Source organism: Doryrhamphus excisus, linkage group LG18 (assembly GCF_037039965.1).
Source record: "Doryrhamphus excisus strain RoL-2023G ecotype Guam linkage group LG18, RoL_Dexc_Guam_v1.1, whole genome shotgun sequence".
NCBI lineage: Eukaryota > Metazoa > Chordata > Actinopteri > Syngnathiformes > Syngnathidae > Doryrhamphus > Doryrhamphus excisus.
Window position 1 is genome coordinate 17,615,911 of NC_136374.1, and position 27,667 is coordinate 17,643,577.

The 27,667-nt window shown below is 42.6% G+C and overlaps 1 protein-coding gene across 1 annotated transcript; it reads right to left on the reverse strand.

Annotated features, from left to right (window-relative positions):
* Positions 1-1,008: 1,008 nt before the first annotated feature.
* On the reverse strand, positions 1,009-27,661 carry quob (quattro b). Its single transcript, XM_058055171.2, has 24 exons — positions 27,267-27,661; positions 17,841-18,038; positions 16,339-17,773; positions 14,127-14,321; positions 13,846-13,966; positions 12,109-12,202; positions 11,355-11,441; positions 11,169-11,285; positions 10,134-10,232; positions 9,911-10,059; positions 9,301-9,439; positions 9,115-9,231; positions 8,846-9,043; positions 7,914-8,776; positions 7,537-7,786; positions 6,022-6,111; positions 5,177-5,401; positions 4,122-4,292; positions 3,569-3,746; positions 3,329-3,445; positions 2,857-3,111; positions 2,564-2,772; positions 1,818-1,863; positions 1,009-1,739 (listed from the first exon to the last, which is right to left on the reverse strand). Exons 1-23 carry the CDS (start codon positions 27,267-27,269, stop codon positions 1,831-1,833), a joined length of 5,343 nt encoding a protein of 1,780 aa, XP_057911154.2. The 5' UTR covers positions 27,270-27,661; the 3' UTR covers positions 1,009-1,739; positions 1,818-1,830.
* Positions 27,662-27,667: the final 6 nt, after the last annotated feature.

The window sequence follows — 27,667 nt, forward strand, 5'->3', positions numbered from 1 at the left end:
GGATAATTCAGCCAAATATACAGTGTGTCTTTTAAAACCGATTATTTATATCCGTGAACACTTGGAAATATTCAATATTTTACTTTTAATAAACTCTTCATGGCTCTTATCGTAACTCAAAGAGCTGGCTCGTTCCTGAACGACCCACTTCATGTTTCTTTTGTTTGGGTGGGCAATGCCGGACTGCAGATTGTGGTAACGATCCGTTATATTTAGGACCCGTATTGAAAACACTTGTTACCTCAACATTTTCAAGAGGGTTTTTTGTTGACTAATTTTGTGATTATATCCTGCCTTTAGTTTGTTGATCACAATCACTACAATGCAATAGTATTTATACTGCTTTTTGACTGTGTTGGGATGAAGTTACATGCAGCTGACAGTTTAATGATCCAATGAAAAACAGTCAATGCATCCCTCATCATGTGCAACCAAACACATTTTCAACATTTTTAGTAAGTCTAGAATTCTTCAAGAAATCAATGACTTGGAGAGACCAGTTGATCAGTTCCACGATTTAGATTTGGAGAGGAGAGAGGCCCATAAAAGTAAGAGACAGGACAAAGCAAAGTATAGAAGATAAAAGAGAGGTGAGGGAAAAGATGCAACCCTATTTGTTGAGAGCCACTGAAAGACACGACTTCATAATTGAAGATAATGAACTTCTAATAGCAACTGTGAGGAAAAGAGCAGCCATATGGTCGGAGGTGCTGTGTGGGTATTCTTGTAGTAACAGATCACAAGTCTTGGCTCCATTCTCTGCATGACATCACACAAGTGAATTCAGTGATGTGCACTGAAGGCAAAGCCAGGCTTCTGTCCAAACCCGCACTGTGGAAATGACTGGAGGCTTTTGCCAAGGCAGACTTGGCTGGTTACTGTAGCATCCATCACCGAGACTCACTTCCATCTCGATAAAAAGGAAGCAAAAAATAATCAAGGGTGGATGTTTTTTATTGTAGTGTAAAATAAACTATTCTCGGAACGATTTATTTTCATTGTGGTTATGCTGAATATTTGTTACTAATTAGTTCAACGTAGGGCATATTTTTTATTACTGCACAAAATAAAGGATGCTTAATAATCCCATGTATTTATTGCAGAAAATGTAACACATTTTTTGTAAATAAATGTAAATCGCACAAATAAACATGCTATTTTACATTAAAGGCACCACTTAAACCATATTCATGTGATATTCATTTGTAAGTTTGATTTATTATTAAAAAAATGTGACGTGCAAATAAAAATACAGGTTAAAGTAAACATCATCATTGCAAACACTGTGTCAAATAGAAAACATATCAGTGGCATATTAGTGTGGTAAAGACATACCGTATATTATGTACCCTGGATATACATCTGTACACAGGGGAATAGAAAATAGAAAATACAATAACAGTAGTAGTAGTAGTACCTATACATTTATCTTGTGACTAGGGTCTGAATTATTATTATTATTAAACAGTATTCTTCAATTCCTGTTACGTAAACAAGCACTGAGTCAACACAAAATCATAAATATTACAAAGATTCTACAAACGTGTTAACATTTCCTGTCTCTATAAAACGTTGTGTAAGAAGTGCAGTCCATATCTGGTCCATGATGAGACCTTTAGTGGAGACGACGCTACTGATAAAGGGGACATTATAAGACATATACAATATCTACAAAGTGGAATTGTTGGCAGTACTTGCTGCTGCCAAATACACTCCAACGTCTTTGGGCTCCTCTCAGTCTGGAGTAAAGAAAGAGTAAGCTGAGTTAATCACAAGTTCAGAATTAATTGTTCACTGAATTTACAGTGGCGTTATACCTAATGGGATTGTTCAAACCTCGGTGGACTTTCCAACATTTAGGTTCTGTAACAAAGAATCATCTATTTAGTATTCAGACATACATGAAATACATGAAATGACATAACAGGAAATGGAACACACAGCTAATGACAGTCACTCGTCAGGCTAACACTACGCCACAATTATGTCTGTTATGCTTTATTATTACACATTTAGACATGATTACTAATTAGGGTGAATGAGATGCAGAATACACACTACCACCACCATATTTTACTGTTGGTATGATGTTATTTCTCTGAAATGCGGCGTTATTTTTAGGTCAAATGTAATGGGAAAATATTTTTTTTAGGACCTTCCAAAAAGTTCAACTTTTGTCTCATCAGACCACAGACTATTTCCCCAAAGCTCTTTGGGATCATTGAAATGTTTTGTGGCAAAATTGAGACACACCTTAATCCTTTTAATTCAGTAGTGGTTTCGGTAATAATAGTAATAATAATAATAATAATGGCTCTCACTGTGGTTTGCTGGAGTCCCAAAGCTTTCGAAATGGCTTTATAACCTTTTCCAGACTTGTAGATGATTGAAAAACTGCATTTTAAGTTGTGTTATGTTGTGTCGCCTAATATTTTCATTTGTTAGATGATCTGAAACATTAAGTGTGACAAACATGCAAAAGAAAATAAACAAGGAAGGTGTCAAGCACGTTTTGCCACCACTGTCATGATCAAGCATGTAGTTAAAAGCCTTGGTATGGTACCTTGCCGCAATGCAGGTCCTTAGCCTCGTCGTGCGGTTTGGCCTGAGCTGCAACTACTGTTTGTTTTTCCTCAGGAGATCCACATGCCCCCGTTTGATGGCTGCCACCTGAAGACATGTCCTCAGACTCCCTTTGGAGAATGGAGTGGTAGCTGTGAGCAGAACTGCTAAGGCCGCTGACACTTTCTCCCGATGACTCAGAGCCGTCCACTGTTGAGAGACGAGACCTGAGTCAGTCCATGATGAAAGGGAGTGGAGAAAAATGTTTCCTAACGTAGGCCTTCAACAACTTACACAATAAGTTGGGACTCCCACTCTCATGGTCCACATCGTCCTCCACTTGAACCCCCGGTGGCGCTACGTATCCCTCCAAGCTATCCGCAAGACCCCTCGGCTTTGGCACACAAAGGAATGTCGTAGGGGACAGGGAATCTCTTCCAGATGAAGAGGAGGAGGATGAAATACTCCCTGAACCGGAAGATTTTGGTCGCGCCCCAGGAATCCCATTGTGTGCTCCGTATCGTTCAACATAGGACAGGACTTTGTTTTCTAAGGAAAGCAACACATGAGTATACGTATATACATTACATACAATTTCTATGATATTTTCTACTATAATAATGATAAGGAGTGCATGAGAAAGCAGAAAATGTATCAGCACCAGAAGTAATGTTGTAACAGCAGTAAGGAGCCAGCAGCTCAGCCAGTATTAATACTGATACTTTACTGATACTTGAGTACTTTGGTGTACCGAACGCTAGCTTACCTCTTCCCATGAGGCCGCAGTCGACAGCTCGATCGCTAATTGCTGCATCGCTGGGCTGGATGTCCTTGAAGGGCTTATTTCCAATTCCCATAAAGACTCTTTCCTGCATACGGACCTCTACACGCACATGGAAGTATTAATACCAGGTTCTGTATGATTGTTCTGTACAGTGTGTGTAAGATTAAGATTAAGATATGCCTTTATTCGTCCCTCAGTGGGGAAATTTGTAATAGTTAGTACCTCGGTTGTGTAGTGCCTGATCCCAGAGAATCCGTTCCAGGTCTTTGGTCCAGGCCTCCTTAACCTGGCGACTAACTGCTTGCAGTGTGTACGTGTCTTGTGTTTTTCGTTTTCGGAACCAAATTTCAAAACAGAGACCGGTGTCTCCAGAGTTCTGGGTCATGCCAACATCTGACGTCTGAGTGCAAACAAACAGAAAAGTCATTATTATGAGAAGACCTGTGAAGTTTGGATTTATTAGGCGATGTCATAAAAAGTGCAGTGATGCCTTCATGGATGGAAGAGCAGTTTTCCTAATAAGAGCTATTAAAAATGAATGTGTTGAAATATAACATGTATGGAGTGGACATGATGTTCACAAGTTTAGTAAAAGTTTTGTTATTGCAGAATGAGCACACAGACACGTAACAGAGGAGAACTTGTTGCAAAAGGGGAAGTGGTAGCAACCAAGTGTCTCCATTGCTGTTATTGCTGTTATTGCTGTATGCTAGCTGGCCGGTAAAATTCCATGACTTCATATTGAAAAGTCAATGCAATGCGTTTGTGCTTGTACCTTGAAGGACTGTTTGTAGACGTACGTATCATTCCCCACATCTGTCTTCCTGGTCTTGCTGAAGAGGATGAGTTCTTGAAAGAGGAAAATATGACGGGAACATTTTTTCTTTCGGAATGTTACCGAGAACTTGTCTTGGCGGATGAGCTGCCCTTGCTCTTTGAGATTAACCTGCAGGACACGGATGGAATCACACCAAACCTCAATCAGAAAGGATTTGGTTGTTTTGTAACTGAGATCCTTTATTCGTCAAACAGATGGGAAGTTTCCTATGAAATGTGATGGGACACGTTTTTGACTTGCACGAAGCACCTTTCACACAGACGGAACAAGTATTAGCGTTCTAAACTCTTGACTCTTAATTAATCATGCAGTTAATTCATTCATTCATTCATTTTCTACCGCTTATCCTCACAAGGGTTGCTGGAGCCTATCCCAGCTGTCTTAGCTGGTGATAGGCGGGGTACACCCTGGACTGGTGGCCAGCCAATCACAGGGCACATATAGACAAACAACCATTCACACTCACATTCATACCTATGGACAATTTGGACCTAGCATGTTTTTGGAATGGGGGAAGAAACCAGAGTACCCGGAGAAAACCCACGCATGCACGGGAAGAACATGCAAACTCCACACAGGGTGGAATTGAACTCGGGTCTCCTAGCTGTGAGGCCTGCCCGCTAACCACTTGTCTACCGTGCAGACCATGCAGTTAATTCATTCATTCATTCATTTTCTACCGCTTATCCTCACAAGGGTCACAAGGTTGCTAGAGACTATCCCAGCTGTCTTGGGGCGAGAGGCGGGGTCCACCCTGGACTGGTGGCCAGCCAATCACAGGGCACATATAGACAAACAACCATTCACACTCACATTCATACCTATGGACAATTTGGAGTGGCCAATTAACCTTGCATGTTTTTGGAACATGCAGGATGGCATTGAACTCGGATCTCCTAGCTGTGAGGCCTGCACGCTAACCACTCGCCCATGCAGTTAATTGATTTAGTTTATTAAGGATATGTAAGCAAAAACAGGCGTGTTGTTCTTACATCACATTGGTGGATAGCATCCATGGCCAGCAGATCGTTGCCATGACGAAGCTGGAAGTGAACCACCTCCAAGGCAGCCTTGAGTTCGGCCAGCTCCTTGACTTGTCCCGGCCCGCACTCCCTCATCATGTCTTGCAGCAGCAGGCTGTACTTGCTGATCCGCTGCACCGGTTTTAGTAAGTAAGACCACAGGTCCATTTTGTCCCTGAGACTCAGCTGCTTTTGCTGAGGAAGAAAGAGACGTGTCAATGAAGTAGCTGCTGACGATTCGCAGGCATCCTCGTCATGATGTAACGTGTTTTGGGGCTGCAGGGTAATGTTACGTTGACAGGAACCACTACTGTGTCAAATGCACTAAAAAATACAAATACCTCCGGTAAAAGCACAAAACAGACATAAGGAAAACAAAGTCAACCAACACAGTCCGAGCTGTCAAGTACAGCGTGACAATATTACTATTATATACTATTACCTCAACTACTCAGGTGCTGTTATAATTAAGGCAATGTGCTCTTTGCAGGAATTTATTGGGTGTCGTTCCAAGCAGTGTAGTTCAAATCATGCATCATGTGAGAAATACTTTCAGGTGTTTCAAGTGTTTGGGTGTAAGAAAATATGAAGAATTACTGATGACTCCTACAGTGAAATAATAATAATAATAATCCCTGCAATACTTTACAAGCAGTGCTGGACAGATGGTGAAAGTGATGTTGCGCTCGCATGCTATCATGGAGCGGATAAACTGAAACAGGCGCAACCTGAGTCTTTTACAAATCCCAAAATAACATTCCTAAAGTCAATCATGATCTCCCTGTTGTTAGAATTAGGAGTCAAACGGTACTCACCTTGAAGAAGGCCTTTCCATGATTGATGAGAAGACTATCAGACTGTGGTTTGTTCTTGCTGTAAAGGGCATACAAAGCAAAATGTTCCTTCTGCAAAGAAAGGAGAAGGAATGAATCCCGTTAGATAAACCTGTTATCACTCTACCACTATGTCACGCTGACACATTACTCAGTGGACTTCACGGCATTCCGCTCTTTTATGATGGCAACACTCCTGCTCAAAGAATAGAATGTTGGTCATGTAAAACGCTTGATTTGTTGGAGTTTCACTTCAAAACAACAAATCACTGACAGATGAAATGACAGTGTTTGTTTGTATAGGGCCCGTGGGAAATATAGATAGGTTTTCTTAAAATAGGCCGTTTTTCCATGGAATACACATCTCATTCACCGCATGAAAGGAAATCATTTATTAATACGTGATAAAACAGGCCAAATGTCAGCATATTTGGACCGGCATACAATTTATACATGTTTATGTATTAATGGGGACCTATTATGCTCATTTTCAGCTCTTTTTATTGAGTTGTGAGCATCAACACATGATAATAATAGCCTTCTAGATCCTCCAGGATCTGCACCTATTCCAGCTACTGTATCATTTTTAGAATTTCACAAACTGTCTCTTTGATTGGTACACTCCCAAGCGTTCCCAAAGACTTCCGAACCAAATTTAATAATTATGTCGGTATGGTATACCCTTTGGATGGCTACTTGTAAAGTGGTTGGGAGATACTGGGAGTTTTTCGCAGGATTACCTATGCTTAAAAAACTTGATTAGACCACTAACTGATGGTAGAAAAAGCATATTAGGAACTTCAGACATCAGCTTGTAATTTGCACCCAACTCCCTGTATGCACACTCTATAATGCTACACAGACAACCTTTTACCTTTTACCTACACAAAATAAACGTTACTTACTTATGTGTCTGACTCTTCAGCATAACGAAGTAATGTTGGAAAGCCATTGGACTTCAGCAACAATTTCCCTCAAACGGGAACAAACATGTCCCGGAAGTAGCCTAACTAGTATCCCCGAACTCCGTCAAACGTCATGATCTGAAACTTTTGCATCGTTTAACACGAGAATACAACATTTGAACAACATTTACAGGTCAGAAAAGTGGATAAAGCATAACAGGTCCCCTTTAATGCTTCACTGATGGGTTTTTTTTGGCAAATCTTGCGATGTCGGACTTTGTTCAGCAGTCTTTAAACGCACCGTTGTTGAAGGCTGCAAAGTGAAAGTGAAACTTATTTATTTCTGACACTTTTTAACACTGCCACAGCTTAATAAAACCAGCTGTTAATCCAGGGGTGGGCAAACTACGGCCCGTGGGCCACATGCGGCCCACCAAGAGTTTGAATCCAGCCCGCCAGTTGCTTTCTAGGTATTTAAACTTTTAACATACAAAAACTGGCCCGCAAGTCAAAACATTCGCCCACCTCGTGTTAATAAATCATCTTATCTCAATCATCTTCTTCGTGAAAAACTGTACTCAGTGACACCTACATGCCGTAGGAAGCAGCGTCCCACCCTGAAGGGTTCGCTCAGACAGTTCTCCAGCTCTTTCAAGAAATGATGGTGGTGGAAGTCGTGCAGTTTTTCCAGGTTCCCAAAGATGCTCCCCTTCTGGCCCCTGAGGTCTTGTGGGACGTCGCTTCTTTCCAATTCGGGGAAGTAGTTCTCTCGAACGTAGCCAAGAGCCTTTACGTATTCCCTCTCTGTGGACAGCAGCTCCTCCATCAGCTTACGTAGTTTCCTTATGCACACCAGAAAAGACAAAGTACTTTATAATCAATGAAACAATGAGTATGACTAAAGTTTCCCGGGTAGGACCTTCTTATGCTTTAAACGGAGGATGGATTAGTATAAGAAGTCTAACTTACAAAACGTTGCTGTGTTCAGCTGATGTGAGTAACCGTTCCTTTAAATCTTCAGGGTTTTGGGTAGAGGCTGCATTTTCTTTGGTGGGACGTTCCTCATCATTGCCATGACTCTCCGTCATGCTCTCCGTGAGGGGAGTGGGCAGATGTTGGTCCAAGTGGAGTTCCAGTGGTTGCTTGTTGCTCTGCCAGAGTGGTGGTCTTCCATTTAAAGGGGAAAAGCCAAACGGGACATGAGTGCGTACACGCGACCCCTCACTCAGGGATCGACCCAAAGTCTGGCATACTGGGATGTCAGCGTCCCCGTGAACTGGGATTGTGCTCCTCAGATCGATCTCACTCTGGTGTCCTCGTGTTCCCCGTTTAGTGTCGAGTCGACATTTGCCATCACGGGGACTAATGCCAGAGTCTCCGTTTGTTAGTGGTAGGAACTTTAGCGAGGGAGGGTCTCTTTTTTCGTTCCCTTTCAAGGACACCTTCAAGTTGTTCTTAAACCAGGCAGCTGCTGCATTGTCGCTTTCAGTGATGTCAGCTACGACCTTCTGAGAGGTCATTGCTCCAGCCTCCCCAGTCTGCTGGTTCTGCTTCTTATCTCTGCCTGTCTTCTTCTTCTTCTGCACCTTCTCAAGACGCTGCCTGACTTCCCGGCACCCCACCCAGGCCGCATTCCACGCACTCGTCGCCCCCGAAGCTCCCCATCTTAAAGAACAGGCCTTCGATTTCAAGGCCTGGAAATGCAGGGTGGAGAATTCATCACCTAATCTCTCCTCATACATCTGCAGTGTGCTGACACCGGCTTGAGCCAAGTAACACCCCTGCTCTACCTGCTCCAAAAACCGACTGCATTCCTTAGCCAAGGCAGATGCCTGCAAAGAGTGAAGAAGAAGCCAATGTAGTTCATGTCAATCAAATAAGAGACAGGAAATACAACAAACCTCATCACAGAAACGGTGCACTTGCACAAGTATGTCCACTTCGTTTTGCATCTGCAGCACCCGTGACATAAAGTCTTCCATATTGCTCTTGAAACTACTGATGAGCGTCCGAAAAACATCTGTTGCAGGACTCCAGACACCGGTGCTCACAATCTTCTCAGCTTCAGTCACAAGAGCCGATGCATGCTGTTGCTTTTCCTGGAATAAAAATAAAAAAGAATTAAATAGAAACAGTCAATGGTGGTTGTCTATTGTTATCTATTGTCTACCTTGGCTTCAATGAAGAACGCGTCAAACTGCTGCAAGATGTTCCCCGTGTATAGGTCTTCCTCTTTGTCAAAGACCTTCAGCCCATGTTCGCCTTCCTGGTTGAACCACGCCGCAGCCTGCAGGGCGTGATATGGCGCAACTGCTTCACTGCATCACGACATCAGCACCGGGATTACTGGCGGTACCTCGTTGACTTTCTCCTCCGTCTCTCTGACCAGGAAAAGGAACTCCAACTGCTGAAGGGACTCATTTGATCTCATCACCAGCATGTGGAGCTTCTCCTCCACTTGGTTGTAGAGAAGCGTCACCGACTCCAGAGCATCTCTGCCAAAATGGAAGGGCATTGTTTGTTGCTATCTGTTGGTCTGAACAATAAAGTTGGGTCTGAATCCTTGGCGTCATTAGGCTTAGCTTAGGGGGGGTTCAGCTTGGGTCCATTTAATGGTGGCATAAAACTATTGAGTATCTCGACTAAATCTGTCCAAAAGTGGGAAAGTTAGATCCCGGTTCTTGTTCCTTATTTGTTTTTTGGATTTTTTTGAATGTCTACTACATTCATTCAAATCCTGTGCATCTTTAGGGGGCTAAGCCCCCCCTGTCCTCAGAACCTAGTGACGCCCCTGGTCTGAATCATCTCAAAGGCCGAAATAGACATGGACATTGGACTACATTTCCTTGATTGGTGCTGTTATTCTTAATGGGGTTGGAAAATCTATCTCGGAATGTGCTGAGCTCCCGTTTCAGAGCTTTTCTTCCTGTCACTCACACACACAAACCGGCAGTTCCACGAAGTACCTGTAGTCCTCAGACTGTGCAAATCTGAACTCTTCCCTCCTCAGCCTGGCGAGTACCGCCCCGCCTTCTCTCTGCAGCGTGACCAATCCCGCGTCCTTCAACACCTCCCTCATCAAATCTCCCTGTTCCTGAATGCATCGCCGCACTTCCTGCAGCAATAAGAAAACGAGTTGATGGCACATATTTCAACAAAAATACCAGAGTAGGATTTTGTATGTTTTACCTGGGAAGTTTCCAGGATGTTGCTCTCGTTCACTTTGGAAATGGCTCTCTGCAACAAAATGTCAGCCTCTTGCAGGTCAGCTATGAAAAACATCAGTTTCTGGAATAGAATAAAATCAATATTTAGGAGACAATAACACAGTAATGATATGTTATCTGCAGAAGCCACAATCAGCTCCATTCAAAATGTTGGTTTGCACTTCCTTCCTTAACCCTAACCCTAACCCCTAACCCTAAACCTAACCCTAACCCTAACCCTAACCCTAACCCTAACCCTAACCCTAACCTTAACCCTAACCCTAACCCTAACCTAACCCTAACCCTAACCCTAACCCCTAACCCTAACCTAACCCTAACCCTAACCCTAACCCTAACCCTAACCTAACCCTAACCCCTAACCCTAACCCTAACCCTAACCCTAACCTAACCTAACCTTAACCCTAACCCTAACCCTAACCCTAACCTAACCCTAACCCTAACCCTAACCCTAACCCTAACCTTAACCTTAACCCCTAACCCTAACCCTAACCCTAAACCTAACCCTAACCCTAACCCCTAACCCTAACCCTAACCCTAACCCTAACCCTAACCCTAACCTAACCCTAACCCTAACCCTAACCCTAACCCTAACCTTAACCCCTAACCCTAACCCTAACCTAACCTAACCCTAACCCTAACCTAACCTAACCCTAACCCTAACCCTAACCCTAACCTTAACCCTAACCCTAACCCTAACCCTAACCCTAACCCTAACCTAACCTAACCCTAACCCTAGCCCTAAACCTAACCCTAACCTAACCTAACCTAACCCTAACCCTAACCTTAACCCTAACCCTAACCCTAACCCTAACCCTAACCCTAACCCTAACCCTAAACCTAACCCTAACCTAACTCTAATCCTAACCCTTCCTTCGAGACGGACCTCATGTCCTCATCATTACAATTAATTTGGTAACTTTTATTGAACACAAGGTTTGCACATCTCCATCCTTTTTAGATGTGCCATATTTTGAGTATTATAAAAAATAATGAGTACTTGATGGAACTGCAACCAATCCGCATGGCTGTAGCTGAAGGTTCCTCCCAGGTCAGGGGTCAACTGGCAAGCTTCCACCGTCTTGTAGAGCGCTTTCATCGACGTCACCAGGTCCATCTAAAAGGACAACAAGAACATTTGGGGCAAACGTCCGGAGACGTACTTATCTGAGAGGACGTTTCCTACCTGGAGACCAGGCTGCTTTTCTGGACGTGGAGATGTGTCTTTATCCACCAGCATCACAATGCTGTGGACAGCGTGGAGAGCTTGCTCCTGCAGGAAATAAAAGAGGAAACATTTGGAGAAACTGACAAATACACAACTTACTTTATTGACGGAATTTTGGATGATATGGACAAAAGTATTTGGACACCCATTTCATTGATGAAGAGCCTCCTTATTATGTTTAAATTGTAATTATTTGGCTCTCTAAACGAGCTGTAAAAAAGCTGGAGAACATCCAGAATGTTTCTGCTGGAGTCCAGATTAGAACCAGGAAATATGACCACATTGGTCCAGTCCAGTCGTCAGGTTTCTACACTGACTTCCTGTCGCTCCGAGAATACATTTTAAAGTAGCTTTTCTTGTGTTTGAGGTTTTTCATGGTCTCTGACATGTTAGAGACACAAAAACCATCTCCATCTCTGAGAAGATCTGGGACAGTTCTCCTACAGGTGTCCAGAGTCAGGACTAAACCCAGTCAAGCTACATTATGGAATGATGTTATGAAGTTAACCAGTCCAGGGTGTATCCCGCCACTCGCTGGAAGACAGCTGGGGTAGGCTCCAGCATACCGTCGTGAGGATCAAAAATGGATAAACAAATTTTACGAAGCGATTTTAATCCTTCTTTTTTGCTCCATAAAGAAAACAGGCTTGCCTTAAGACATTTTATGCTAACAAAATAGTGTTAGGCCTAACTTTAGTGTCGTTATCTTAACCTGAGCCATGAGCAGAGCCTTGTAGAGGAGAGGTGGGGGGGCCTTCTTCCTGGCATCGATGACCAAAGTCAGTCCCAGTTCTCGCACATCTTTCCTAACAAAACAATGAGTCAACGTGAGGACACATTTAAACGTGTTCTTTTCACCACGGCCGTCTTTGCGTGCCAGGCTCGTTCAACCTTTCATCGCATGTCACCGCACAAATGAGTGTTTCTCTTTTTATCTCTGTCAAACATTCCGACATCCCACACACTGATGCCGCCATAATGGAGCCATTTTGGTTCGCTGTTGTGCAGGCTTGCAGAAAGTTGGATTTGTCTGCTGAGTCTGTCAGGGGACCGCATACCAGACAGTTGGCAGCTGGCCTGGATGCATACTGTTATACTGCTAGGGCTCCCAACACAGGAATGGGGCCTAGCAGACAAGTGCAATCGCTTCTCCGACTTCAAAGACCGGGAATGCCAGTGTAAACATAAAACAGTGTTGGAGCGTCAGGAGGCATCTCACAGGTAGTAGTGACGAGGAGAAAGGTCAGCATAAATGAGTCTCATAAAAGTCCAGTTTTAAAAGACACGGCAATGACTGGACAGTTGATGCACCAAAGCCTGGAGTTAAAGTACATGCAATACTTTGCTTTATACTGCCCTCTTCTGGCCTTATCAATGATTACAGGACCATCACATTATACACAATAACAATGTTAAGCATTCAGAACCTTGCCATTAGTATTTTGGTACTGGTACTGGTACTGGTACTGGTACTGGTACTGGTACTGGTACTGGTACTGGTAATGGTAATGGTAATGGTAATGGTAATGGTAATGGTAATGGTAATGGTAATGGTTTTATTTCATTTGAACATGCATCAGATTCCAATTGAGTGCATCCCATAATCAATTCCCAGTTCCACATGTCCAAAAGGAGTAGGAAGAAGCAAAGTTTATTAAATCCTACCCCTCCATCTGGTACTTTTACAATCACTAACTGTTACATTTGTTCACTTCCTGCTTTCCATAATACAGTTTAAGGTTTTTTTTTGTTTTTTGTTTTAAATAATGCACCTCGTACCGAAGTATTTTAGTAAAGCAACAATTCCTGTTTGTACTTTAAAACTTGAATTAGTTGGAAGTCAATTTCATTTGAAAGAAAATAAATAGTGGGATTTGGTGCTTGCAAAAGTACTCCACATATACAGAACATACATTTTCACCTCTTTACTTCTGATTACGTGCTACTAATTAAACATCCAGACACTCTGCAGCTCTGACAATATGACTAGGAAGACTCAGCAAGATATTGATTTAACTCGCTCAACAGGAAGCACAGCCATTGTGCTGGAAGATACAGCCATCCCAACAGTCGGTATCCCAGTAAAAGCGGATATTATAAGTCTGTTTGTTATCTTCTTATTCTGTTAATGAACAGTTTAGCATTAGCGCTACACGATATCGCTATAAGACTGGGTTTCGTGTTTCACTATCACCCAGCAACATTATTCTCGGTCTGGGTGGAGTGAAGGAAAAAAGTAGGCTCTCACAAAATCTGTCACGATTAGTGGTAGTTATGCTATTGTTGTTGTGGGTTCTGTTAAATCACTGCACCCATGAAAGAAGTCCCGGTAATGATACGGCAAAATATGTTATCATAAGTACGCCTGTTACTACATGGTCAAGCTAGTATATCAAATTAAAAAACGTCCTTAACTGTTAACTTTTTCAGTTGATGCTGTGTGCCGTACCTGGGGATGGAGTGGAGATAGAGCAGCAACATGCAGAGATTCTGTGCTGATGGAGGAGTCGAGGTCCACTTCCTGTCACAGTAAAGCTCCACCACCGCCCTGCCAGTCTTGTCCCGGCTGCCTGGAGGTGAAGAGAGCCATAAAAAGAGAAAAAAATGTAGTCATTTACATGAGGTGCCGACATAAACGACCCAGCGTGATTACGGTCTGGAATGATAAACGCTCCTCTTGTTTATGACTACCTATCCATCGCTATGATACTACAAATGAATTGAAAGTACCTGGTAAACAAATAATACCCAGCTCAAGCAAAGCGCTGACGCTTTGGAGACCGGACGCCAGACATTGAGGAGTTGAGTCAGAACCGACAGATAGAAGAAGGTGAGAGGATGAAATGTCTTGGTTCTTTAGGTTCTGGGGTCTCACATGTGGTCCATCTGAAGTGGTGGGAGTATTACTTTCACTTGACTGGGAATCTGTCAGAAAACATGAACAATAAAGTATTTTTAAGCAACTAGATCAGTAGTTAATAATAAAGATTAGTCTATCAGTCATTAGTCATCGGTCTATCCGTTTTGTTTGCCATTGGTCATTGACAAAGTCAGGTCTTGTCTCTCAGTCAGTCCGTGTCGATATTGTGTGCGACCTTCAATTCCATCGCCGGCTATTGATTTGTACCGTGAGTTGTCATTTAAAAACATGCTTTAGTTCAAAGTCAAAGAAACCTGAATTGCTGAAAACCTGAAAAAAACCTGAAAACCTGAAAAAAAAACCTGAAAACCTGAAAAAAACCTGAAAACCTGAAAAAAAAGAAACCTGAATTGTGTACTTTTCACTAAACTATTCCTGACCCCGAAGCCTTCTTGAAGCCCCTTTAAGAGCCACTCCAGGCACCCGTACAGCCGCATGTGTAAGGCTCTTCAAACGTGGACGTGGTTTCTGTAACTAAACACCAAAGTGGCTCGGCTACTAAGCCTGCCTTTGATTTCTAACATCTTAATTGGCTTCTCGTCCGAGCCAACAAAGGCTCCCCTGTGCTTTCTGTCTTTGCTACTCTAATAGCCCATGACATGCGTATCTGCAGTCAGGATCTGAGCATGCTCCTTCTCTCGGGAAGTCGGGGATCGTTAATGGCAGTGGGTGCGGAGGACACTGAATCGCTCTTCTGACATGCTATGCTATGCTATCTCTCTGCACCGTAAATTACAGAGCATGAATGCATCGGGGACCTCCCGTTTCAATGGGGCGCAGCAGGCCATTTCCTGTTATTATGATGATGTAAATGCAGTCATATTACAAAAGATCAGGGAAAATGTGTCGAGAATAGCTTGTGGCATTTAAACCGTGATTGTAATACGTGACCTTTAGTGACGCATGAAAGGGAGCGGTGGGCAAAGTCCGAGGCGGGGGCTATTTGCATCCCGTAGCTGGCTTTTTAGTGGCCTGCGGCGTATTCTAACTTAACGACGTCAGAACATCATGATGGGGGTTTAGGGTCACACAGGAAAATGTAATGCAATGAGGAATAACTTGAAATGTTGACTGAATTGATGGTATTAATAATCAAGTTAATCAATTTAATAGATTAATCTTTGCAGCTCGGAAAACATCACACATATTCTGGCAACTACCATACTGTCTTAAATATAGGTCCACCTAGAATATTGGATAGGCTCATGGATGAGCTGGGGCCTACCCCAGTAAATTTTGGAGAATCTGAACTATCATAATATTCAAATCAGCATCATAACTTGGCGAATGTGCATTTTTCAAGCAGGTCTCTGTGTGGTACCTGAGCTTTGTGGCTGGTAGGGATGATTGACAGTCATCTTCTCAATCATCAGGTGTCAATTGTTGGTTTGGGTGTACAAATTTTGAATACACAGTAAGAACTATCAGACGGTTTTCCAGGGAAGAAACAATTTGTCTTCATTCATTCATTCATTTTCTACCGTGTTTCCTCACGAGGGTCGCGGAGATGCCGGAGCCTATCCCAGTTCACTTCGGGCAAGAGGCGAGGTACACCCTGGATTGGTTGCCAGCCAATTTCAGGGCACATATAGACAAACAACCATTCACACTCACATTCATACCTATGGACAATTTGGAGTGGCCAATTAACCTAGCATGTTTTTTTTTGGGGGGGGGGGAACCGGAGAACCCGGAGAAAACCCACGCATGCATGGAGAGAACATGCAAACTCCACACAGAGATGGCCGAGGGTGGAATTGAACGCTGATCTCCTAGCTGTAAGGTCTGTACGCTAACCACTCGACCGTCGTGCAGCCACAATTTGTCTTATATTCTGATATTTACTTTTGGTTTTAGTGTGTTCATTTACAAAAAGTGAAGAATATTAAAGTTTGATTTCAGTATGTGAACTTCTTGTGTGTTTTGACATCCCTTATGTAAGAGCAGCCAACCGATTTATTTCAGGTATTTTTAATACATACTGACAAAATGGAAAAGGACTCCATGGTTTTAAGTCCTCACCTTTTGTAGAGTTCCCCTTTGGAGTCACCAGATCCAACAGTTCACCTTTGTGAACTGCGTCTGGACAAATATCACTGTGGCTCCTGGTGCTGGGTTCATAGGAACGTGGACTTCCTTGAGGAGTGTCAGATACAGTAGAGAGAGACCGAGATTTCCATTTGTGTTTTCCTGGCGGTTTCCCGACATCGTTGTTCTCATGATCACAATTATCCAGAAGCGACTCAGGGTGCCGTGTGTCCTGAGTATTCTCGACTTTACGTAAGCCAAGGCTTGATTTCAAAATAATGGTCGACTCCTCTGCTTTGGGAGGATTTTTGTGATGGGAGCCAAAGAATTCTGCCGTTGGCTCACAGAGGTGTCGGTGTTGGCCCGACACGGGTGTTTTACAGCGGTTACTCAACTGTCCAAGTACGTTGTTGTAGTCCTCAAATGTAGCCTGGGATCTTAAGTCCAAGTCCTCACAAAGGCTGTCCTCCTCCAGCGCTGCAAGGAGGTCCACACTCCCCTTCTCAAAGGGAACAGGGTTACTCAGCGCCGCCAGGTAAGAGTCTCTATTCCGGCACTTGACGTCTTCCCCTGAGGGATCCCCCCCCAGGTTTCTTTGGCTGCATGGTGTACAAGGGTCCTCTGCATACTGAAGGGTGCGCCCGCAGAGAAGGCTACCCCCAGGTAGTGCTGATGGTGGGGGTCTGACAGGTTTGACCAAAACAGAATTTGACAGATTTGGATGGTTTCCATGCTTTAGCACCAACTGCTTTTCTTTAGCGACATCCACCAAGTCCACATAATCACCTTCACCCTCTGGATAGGTTCGGCTGTCCCAGGTGTTGGGCGACACCCAACCCACAGGTCTGACTAGAGGTTTGGGAGAGGATTTGGGCATTCGTTTATGATGTAATTTGACTACTTTGGAAGAATAGTCCACAGGCCTCAAAGATGCTGACATGTTGTCCTTTAAAGGAATAATCCTGGCCTCCAACGGCAGAGTAGATGCGCCATAACTGCGAGGAACTGACATCAGCTTTGGCTCAGCGGAAGCTTCCGGATAAGCGGTCATAACCTTTGGCTTGTCTAAAAACTCTGGGATGGCTACGTCTTCCCACGGAAGCTTGATTACTCCTTGGTCAGTGCAAAGTAAGCAGCGAGACAGAGGAGTCCCGTGGCGTCCTTCGTTGATGTCCCGCAGCCAGTCTTTGGTGAAGATGCAAGGGTAGGACATCTCAGGAATCGGGGTCTCCTCCACTTCTTGACATCCTTCTTCCAGGAGACTTTTGAGGACAATACGAGCTGCTTGATCGCCAAAAGGTTCCACCTGGAAATAAAAGTCCCCGGGACGCAGCAGCAAAGGGTTCACGGGAGCTAACTGGACAACAGTTTTGTCATGGAGACACAGAGGCCAGCCCTCGCAGCGGAAAACCACATCCGAGTATCCAGCCTGGAAAACGGGAACGTTTTAGTATTACTAGGTCGACAGACGTCCAGATGAAGGTACCGATACTTACACATGCTGCCTGTTGTACACTTTCCAACAAGTGTTTGGAGGGGATGAGAAAGTCCAGCAGGCACTGCAAGGCATCGCCATGGTAACGCTCCTCGATAGTGCGGAAGAGCTGGCAGAGGACGATTGGCGCTGTGGCTTCAAAAGGGGGGTAGAGCGCTGACAGGGCGCTCTGGATGGACGAATCTAGAGATTCTGGGTTCTGGACAACAAAACCAATATGGAGGTCAGTCATGGACTGGAAGTCCATTGAAGAAACCTAAAATGAATCCTTCACAATCAGAAATACATACATATATTTAGTACCTAAAACTTCATTACAGCAACATTTCTGAAGCAAATCTGAGCATGCATCTTCTTCCAGATATTATTTATACTTTGGACCAGCTGTGCAACAGTTGAAACAGGAAAACACATGCTAGCTATCAATTATAACGTCTAAAATTATCTCTACACAACACAGATGATCTGCAATCTCTAATTTGTTATATCTTGAAGTTAATTTGCAGAGTTAATTTTAAGTACATTTGTATTTGAAACAGGTGTTGGGCCAACGGAATTAATCTCGCAACTACTCTGCCACGCTAAGTATTTGAAAAATAATCACATCTCACAGATACAATGATGATCCATTAAAGAAGAAAATCTTTCACACTATTCGGACACTTTGTAACTTGACATCAGCCTCTGCATGAAAGGGGCTGTATGCATCCTCCATTTTTCTCTATGCCGCATATCCTCGCCAGGGTCGCGGGGGTATGCTGGAGCCTATCATTAAATGAACATAAAAATGAAATTTCATAAACACGGTCTTGACAATCTTTTTGGATCTAAAAGTTGTTTACCCGCAGACTGCAGCATGCCTGCTTTTCATACGCTGGGTTCCCAGTGCCCTGCTGTGTTAATCTCCAGGCCCACAAAAGGAGTTTTCACCCCCTTCCTCATTTAGCCTTACAGCCACACCAAGACCAGGAACTGACCCCGAATGAGCACGGCACAGCGGCTTCGAAGACCTCAAAAAGTGGAGCATACCGATCATGGAAATTTTCAGTATTTAATAGGGTTATTATCGGTACCGATAATTATCATCCTGATTTCAGCATAAAAATGCAATATTGGTTGATATAGGTATCAGATTTTTTAACAGGAGATAGTATGTCATGTGACACATATTGGTATCGGTATCGAAAAGTGAGAGTTGGGCAGTATCGGTTTTCGGCAAAAAAGCCAATATCGGACACCTGATATTGACTTATTACAGGGGTGGGCAAACAATGGCCCGGGGGCCACATGCGGCCCGCCAAGCGTTTGAATCTGGCCCGTCAGTTACTTTCAGAGTATTTCAACGTTTAACATGAAGACTTATTCAGTAAAACAAATAAAAAACAGTAAAATTAAATTTCGTAGTTTGAGGAAATGAGATCATATAGCTGATAGTATGACACTTTTATAAAATAAAATTAGACTAATAATCGAAGGCGGACTGTTAGAATTATAAGTGTAAAATAGTGTGTGTGTGTTAAATATGTATTCTGGTCCCCCGCACAATTTTGTTAACTGAGCGCGGCCCAGGAGTCAAAAAGTTTGCCCACCCCTGGCTTAATATATAAGCTTAAGTAAAAGCTTAATAAGCTTAATAAGCTTAATAAGCCTAATAACGCCTTGCGTGTAAAATGATCAAACAGTGATGTTTGATCTCCTCGGGTTTGCTATCTCTTGTAGACAGGCCATGTCCTCAGTTGAAAAGAATGTTGCCTTTTTTGTGCACATCTGTAACAATAGATTATCTAAAGGAGAACTAAATGCCTCCGAGGTTCGCTATTGAGCAGTAATGCATCACAGCTGTTTAAGGCTTTTCAATGCCGGACTCTACTGTATGTACAGTATGTGGGAAAACATTACCATACTATACGATGGAGCTGCATTTCTCAGTGTGGAAGATTCTTTCCCATCAAAGTCCTCTTCGGCACGTGTTTTCTTACCGATATACTGTACGTATCATGATTCAAACGTGCTTCAAAGTGTTTGGGTACAGCTCAGCCTTGACCTCCGATGTTGTCATAACATTTCTTTAACGCATTTGCACTTTTGTTTTGTTTAGCTTAAATCGTTCATCTTAAAAGTTTCAGTGTGGGTCGGATTTGTCTTTTAAAACCTGAGATGTTTCTCCCCACACAGCGGACCTCCTCCCTGTGTCTCTGTGGGTGGTTTGGCTCGTCATGTTCACAAGAGGAAGACCGTCACTAAGATTTAGTAAGGGGAGCTTTGCTAGAATCCCGGTCGCACCCAGACAGCAGGGGAGTTGCCTTGCTGTTTTTTAGTACAACAAATTAGAAAAATTCCCCAAGACATGCCAAAAAAACTTGAACTTATTAAACATTTCCCTTCTTAGCGTTCACAAGGAGTGATTGATACAGTATTGAATCACCATAATCATTTCATCATAATCACACATTTGCTAAACCTATCGATGCCATCGTGTGGAATCACTCACGTTTCTATCTCATTCCACTTCCTGTCAAATATGTTTACACATTTTACCCGGCTCTCACTGCCTCTCTGGCGGCAGCTAGCTAGCTTGTTTTTGTGGCTATGTTGTGGCAAGTGGCTATCACGTTCATGGAATGAAAGCTAACTCTCTTATTATCATTATAGCATTTATCTCTTGTCTTCAAAACACTCCATGTGACTAAGTAGTATGTCCAGCTTTAAGACAGTGATGCTATCACAGTGGGTCTCCAACAGGTAGCTTGTTAGCTAGCAGTAGCTCACTACTTAGTTAGCTTAGTTAAATAAGTTACAAAGTTAAATAAATAAGTTAATAAATGAATAAGTCCTAAAAATTATTTGTCATAATAAAGAAAGAGCTACCTAGCTCGTTTTTGTGGCTATGTTGTGGCAAGTGGCTATCACGTTCATGGAATGGAAGCTAACTTGCTTTTTTAAAAGTGTCACTCTCTTGTTATCATTATAACATTTATCGCTTGTCTTCAAAACACTCCATGTGACTAAGTTGTTCAACATAAACACGTAGTATGTCCAGCTTTAAGACAGTGATGCTATCACAGTGGGTCTCCAACAGGTAGCTTGTTAGCTAGCAGTAGCTCACTACTTAGTTAGCTTAGTTAAATAAGTTAAAACGTTAAATCAATAAGTTAATAAATGAATAAGTCCTAAAAATTATTTGTCATAATAAAGAAAGAGCTACCTAGCTCGTTTTTGTGGCTATGTTGTGGCAAGTGGCTATCACGTTCATGGAATGGAAGCTAACTTGCTTTTTTAAAAGTGTCACTCTCTTGTTATCATTATAACATTTATCGCTTGTCTTCAAAACACTCCATGTGGCTAAGTTGTTCAACATAAACACGTAGTATGTCCAACTTTAAGACAGTGATGCTATGACAGTAGCTCGTAAGCTAGCAGTAGATCACTACTTAGCTTAGTTAGCTTAGTTAAATAAGTTAAAACGTTAAATAAATGAGTTAATAAATGAATAAGTCCTAAAAATTACTTGTCATAATAAAAAAAGCTACCTAGCTAGTTTTTGTGGCTATGTTGTGGCAAGTGGCTATCACGTTCATGGAATGGAAGCTAACTTGCTTTTTTAAAAGTGTCACTCTCTTGTTATCATTATAACATTTATCGCTTGTCTTCAAAACACTCCATGTGACTAAGTTGTTCAACATAAACACGTAGTATGTCCAACTTTAAGACAGTGATGCTATCACAGTAGCTCGTAAGCTAGCAGTAGATCACTACTTAGTTAGCTTAGTTTGCTTAGTTAAATAAGTTAATAAAGAAATACTTGAGAAGAGACGCTCATGGAAGCCTCATCTGTAATTAATTAATTAATGCAGTAATTAATTAATTCATTCAGTTGTTCTCTTTTTTGTCCATATACGTGTGAAAGATTTATTTTTTAGTATTTGACACAAACCGGAATATAATTTGACGCATGTTTTAGAATTCCCAGCATGGAAAACCACACACCAACATTTCCCAGCATTCTTTGATCCAACCTTGTGGGAAAAGCATTTAGTTTCATTTGGTTTACAGAAACAACATTGCTACTTTTCACAGCTTCAGTCAGAGATTAGCGTTCCATCAGACTTCTAGCCCGGCCCGTTATCTTGTTTGCGGGGAAAGTAGCGATTGGCAAGCTGATGGTCAAATTCCCAGCCGCCTCCTCAACACATTCAACACGGGGGGATTCCCTCTCTGCCCACCATTGGCCGTGCAGTATGTCATTTAGTTGTAAAAAGGGATTATAGTCTCCTGCAAAGATCATTGTGTAACCTGATTTGGCGTGCTGGTGCGGACAAGAATGATTTGCAATAAAAGTTCAGCCTCTCTTTGTCTTGTCTGCTATTTAAGGCCCCCCCCTCGGAGCTTTTTGCTGGTCTTTGTTTCTCTATATTGCCTCTGGCTTTGGGTCAAAGAAGCAGATTTGAGCCCCAGTATAAACAAGTTGTCAAGGTTTGTATCGCTCTGCCATCGGACATCAAGAGACAAAAGGTTAGAAGAGGCAAGCTGGACATGCTGGGATGGCGGAGATTAACCAAATGCATTCTCAGATGTCATCACTTTTTGGGGGATATTTTCCCCCCCATCAGTTGTGGGAACAAACAGACTCTAAAGCAACGCTAGGAAGGAACACAAGATGGTGCGTTTTACATGTATGGACAAGCCCGTGTGTCTGAGGGCCTAATATGACAACATCAGCAACTCAGTCGTGACGACAGACGACAGACATGATTGCATATGACGCTTTACGTTTCCTTACGTTCATCTCAGATTTCATCGACAAAAACTCATTTTCTATTGTATTACTCCGAAAAAGAAGAGCCTGCATGAACAATCCCAATCCCAGACCGCAAGCGCATATAAACATGTTAGTCCGCCTCCTCCACTCATTCCTACACACAAACACCAATGGAAGGTCACAGTTGTCCGTGTGTGTGTGTGTGTTCCGCTCTTGCTAACCTCAACAGACAGGCACTCCATTCAGAGAGGACAACTTAAATCCCTATTCGTGATAAAAAAAAAAGTCCATTCCAGACCATCGCTTCTTTCACACAAAGATCCTGCAAAATGGCCTCATCAGTGCCACAACATTAGATCCAAGCTTTATATGCTTGGACCTCTTATACAGTAACCGGTGAAGCGGGATATTGCCATGACTGTGCACCTTCCCGAATTACACAGTCCAGATAAAAAAAAGATTAAAGTAATCATTTTGAAATCACTTTTTCATTATCAGTCAGTGAAACAATGGCCGACAACAAAACTGCACTCTAGCATATTGTACTATTGCAGTGATATATGGCAAATTCACTCGCTAGTAACAATAGTTGTTTACTGACCGTGTTGGTTGATCACCATCATAACGCCTTCTTTCTTCTATGCTAATTTGCCTTAGCGCTTTTTGAGGCGGTCTAGGCTGCACCGCTCCAGGTCACTGGTGTGCAACGTGAGGGCAGTCCAACTTCCATTCTGTGCTGTTTTGGATATGAGTGGATTCAAAATGTAGCTTTCTTTTTGGTCCACCTCAGACAAAACAAACCATGGAATTATGTCATATTAATGATCAGAATCTTGTAAGAAACTCCTAGTTATGTATATTATATTTCCCTTCAGTCTTGCAGCAGCCCATTGTGACAGTACTTAATTGTGGAAATTTTAAAATTGAAAACAAATATTGAACGACCTTCCAGTCAGGAAAACTCGGCATACCATTTCCTTCATAAAGTCCGTTCATCAAAATAAGCCCCAATCCACATGGACATGGACAGGCACTCATTTAGTCCAGTTTTTGCCCAGAAAACTGCTTTAGTGCAGCCCTTTTTCATTTGAAAAACAACAAATCTCATCCATAATCAACTGTTGTTGCTCCGTTCTCACCCAAACCACCTTTTTTACTTTAGCTTGGTGACTGGATATGGTATTGCACGTTCATTTTGCCATCATATGTACATATATAGTTAGCAAGCAGCATTTAGCTCCATAATATGGTCATGTACTACGTAATTTAAATTGATTAACTGCGTATGTAAATCCTTACCACAGGATCTCATCATTGTGTTGTTATTGATATTAATTATCGCCTGTTACTCACGGAGAATAAATTATGTGTTTATTTTATTTACACTTCAGGTTGAATGTCATTTTTTTGAGAACATAAGATCAGAAAGTTGGAACAGCCCTGTTTTTAAGTCAACTCCAGTTGACATTCCCTGTTGGTATAGACCAGAGATGCAAAATGAGGTAGAATAATTTGATCTTTTATCCTTACATGTTCTTGCTTTATGTTCAGCTGAGATAAAAGCATTTGAAACATGAACAAATCCTTATGATACCATTAAGACCCGCTGGCTTTGTTTCCGCAGCATGTGTTGGACGGGCCTACTATGTCCACATCTGGTGTAGTCCTGGACCATAGACTGGTTTTGCGTAAGTCCCCAAACATTCCACCACTTCAAACAATGTATGTGCATTTGTTTAGCTTATCTAAATGTAAGTGAGACAAATACACATCAGTTCTGCTGGGGTTTTGGTTCCCCACTCAAAACCAAACCCGCTGTGACGCCGATAAAACTCGTCCAAACACAGAGACCGTCCACTTGTTCTGCTTTTAATCATTTAAGCAAGCGTAGCAGTGGTCAACCAGAGCGGACAATGCCCGGGCTTGAACCCGAAACACCACATCCTCATTGATTGAGAGTTGGGTTGGGCTAAAAAAGACCAGGCACCCAAAGGTTTACTTCCTAATTGCACAGCTAAGTAAACTGCCACAGTACAAAACCGGCAGCCTATTGATAGGGTTAGAAAGATTGTGTGACTCCATTGTACCGTTGTAGTGTTGGTTTTCAAACAGTAACTTTCAGATACGCCGCGGTTCGGACAAAGTCTTAGAAAGCCGGTTGCTACACATATCAGCTATTCACTCAGCGCTCACTCTGTTTTGAAAAAAACACTGCACAGCACTTGACCCACTTTTGTGAAACCGAGACAATAAACACAGTCAAACTAGCGCCCGCAGCGCCAAATTGTGTTTGTTTTACTTACTGAAAGAAATAAATAAAAAAAAGAATCCAGCTGCATAAGGTACTACATCGCTGGGCAATAAGATCAAGTTGATTTATCAGTTGGAAAAATGAAACCGAGCAGGCGCAAGGAAGCTCAAATGATGATGATGAAGGGGTGATGACTAGCTAGTGTAGCATTCACTCGACTAATCAGAGCAATGGACACCTATCAATAAGGTATGGTAATGTAATTGTACATTTAAAGAATATAACAGAGCATAAAGTATGCATCTTCTGACTGGAAATGCTGCTAAGGGTGTCTGGTTACAAAGACGTCACTTTGCATTACTCAAATCAGACCCTGATTTAAATATTTTCACGTCATGTTCCATGGTTTGCATTGGCTTTGGATACACTTTGAATATTTCATCTGACACGGACGCTGGGAGTCAGACGTTTCCTGAACAAAAGCATGTCCAGCAACATATTAAATAAAAATGTCCTTACTGTAGCTGTTTCACCTTACATGGTCTTCCTGCATGGTGCAAGTATCGTAAGCTGAACTGAAAGGTGGTCAGTGTAAATCAACAGCTACTACAAACAGTCCAGGCTGTAAAAACCAGTCAAACCAGTCAGCGCCACAGCAGATGCAAAGGAAGGACAGAGTGCAGCGACAACAATAATTCATAACCACACCACCGCTTTATTAAACAACCTCTCTCTACGGCTGGAGGTCACCTGCCATGCTTGGACCGATGTTATGGGTGGCCAAGCTTTCGGTATATAGTACATATAAATATACTTTTTGGTACCCAAAAATGAATATGGAGTGAGTTTCGTACTGTCCCTTTAAGTATAAATTTCTTATGCTGCTTCCCAACAAACAAATAAACGCTTAAAGGGGACCTATTATGCTTTTTCCATTTTTCTGATGTATAAATGTAGTCAGAATGTTGTATTCTCGTGATAAACGACACCAAAGTTTCAGATCAAGAGGTTTGCGCATTTGGAAGTGAGCCCTGAAAGAAGTTTGGGACGACTCAAAACGCTCGGTTTCCAAAGGCGTTGTAAAACTGCCCCTTTGTGATGTCACAGATGCTCGGACCTCCTTGTATGGGCAAGGCTGTGAGACAGATAATATCTCTGCCCTCCCCCAAGCGCTGCTCCGATGTTTACTTGCTAGCAATGCCTCGAAAGGGAAAGCCACATTTGCAGTGCAGTGTGACCAATCAGAGCAGAGTGGGCGTGCCTGGAGGCGGGCCGTGGGTGGAATACATTTAAACAGACTGGGAATCATGAAATCCAAAGAAATACAGCTGAATAGGTGCAGATTCTGGAAGAACTAGAATGCTTTCTGTGCTGCAGGAGTCCACAACTCAATACAAAATATCCAGCATGCCGATAAATTAGTTTTTAATGTTTTGTAGTTGAATACGGCCCGTTATTAGTCTTAGGCACGTTTAAGCTAATGTTAAGTGTGTTCAATCAAGCATAACAATGGCTAAAGGAAATAAAATGTATTTTCCACCTCATGAAACATGAGTTGAAAAATCAATTCTGAATCCCTGATGTCACTTCCTGTCCGCCACTCACTCCGCCCCCCCTTGGGAACACATGTTTATCAACACACACAAGCACGAGTTGTATTTTACATAGCTTATTTACTCTTATTATGTGTACTATATTGGACGATACAAGTTTAAAGGTGACTACAGGGAGTTCATGTCTTGACGGCGGTAATTTTAAAAATATGTAAAAGGTCGAGATGAACAGGCTTTTGGTGGTACTACAAATAAATCGTAGTCCAGTCCGGATGACTGTAAATACAACATATGTTTATTGTTCTAATCTTTCTGCAGGTTTGTGTTACGTACTTCGTCATCCACGCGATTACTGAAATCAACTTTTAATTTGCAGCACGTTGTTTTCAATAAGACCCCCCCACCACCACCCCATCCTCTGCTGTATGAACTGTTGAACTGCAAAGCTGCAGAGGCATTCATACACAAAAAAGCCCTCTCTCCACTCACTGAAGAATTTGGGCCGTCCGCATGAATTGAAGCCTTTTAAAAGTGAAGGACTTGAAGAAGCTGAACAACGGAGCCTGTGCTGTTGTCTTTGTCAGTGGTTCTCACACTCCAGCAGCCCGAGATGGGAACCACCAAATGTTTTATAGTCTGGAAAGTTAACATCAGAACTGTAGTAGGTACTGTCCTTGGGTGGGCTTCATTTGTGTTTTAATTAAGCTTAAAAACAAGGACTGACTTTGACTAATTGAGTCAAACACTTGGCAAGGACAAAGGGAACCATGCCCCAACCAGACACCCATGCTTTCTCCCACTAGGTCAGTGGAGCACTGGAGTTGTTCCATAACAAAGAACCCAAAGAACGTGCGTATACGTTACCATCTTCACTGCAGTTTCTCTTCAGTCAGGAACCAAACGTATCATAGTCCTCTCCAGAGAAGCTCCCTGAGATCTGCGCCGCGAGTCTTGCCATGTTTAGAGTAGCAACACAGAAGCTGTCATCTGCTGAAGTACGTCCACATGACAGTCCTGATGGAAAGCCCACTAAAGCCACCTTGATTCCTCATCAACTTCTCCGCGACTGCGAGACTTCAGCGCCGGAAAAAAGGAAAAAGTTGTCAAGCTGCCTGTTGAGCCTCCTTGTTCTTGTGTCTCCGGTTCCTCGGAGTGTTTGAGCAAGTTGGGGGTGAAGTCGATAGAGTGAGAGGGAGAAACAAGGAGGGAGGGAAATAGAAGTTGTTGGAGAAGGGGGAGGAGGAGGAGGAGGAGGAGGAGGAAAA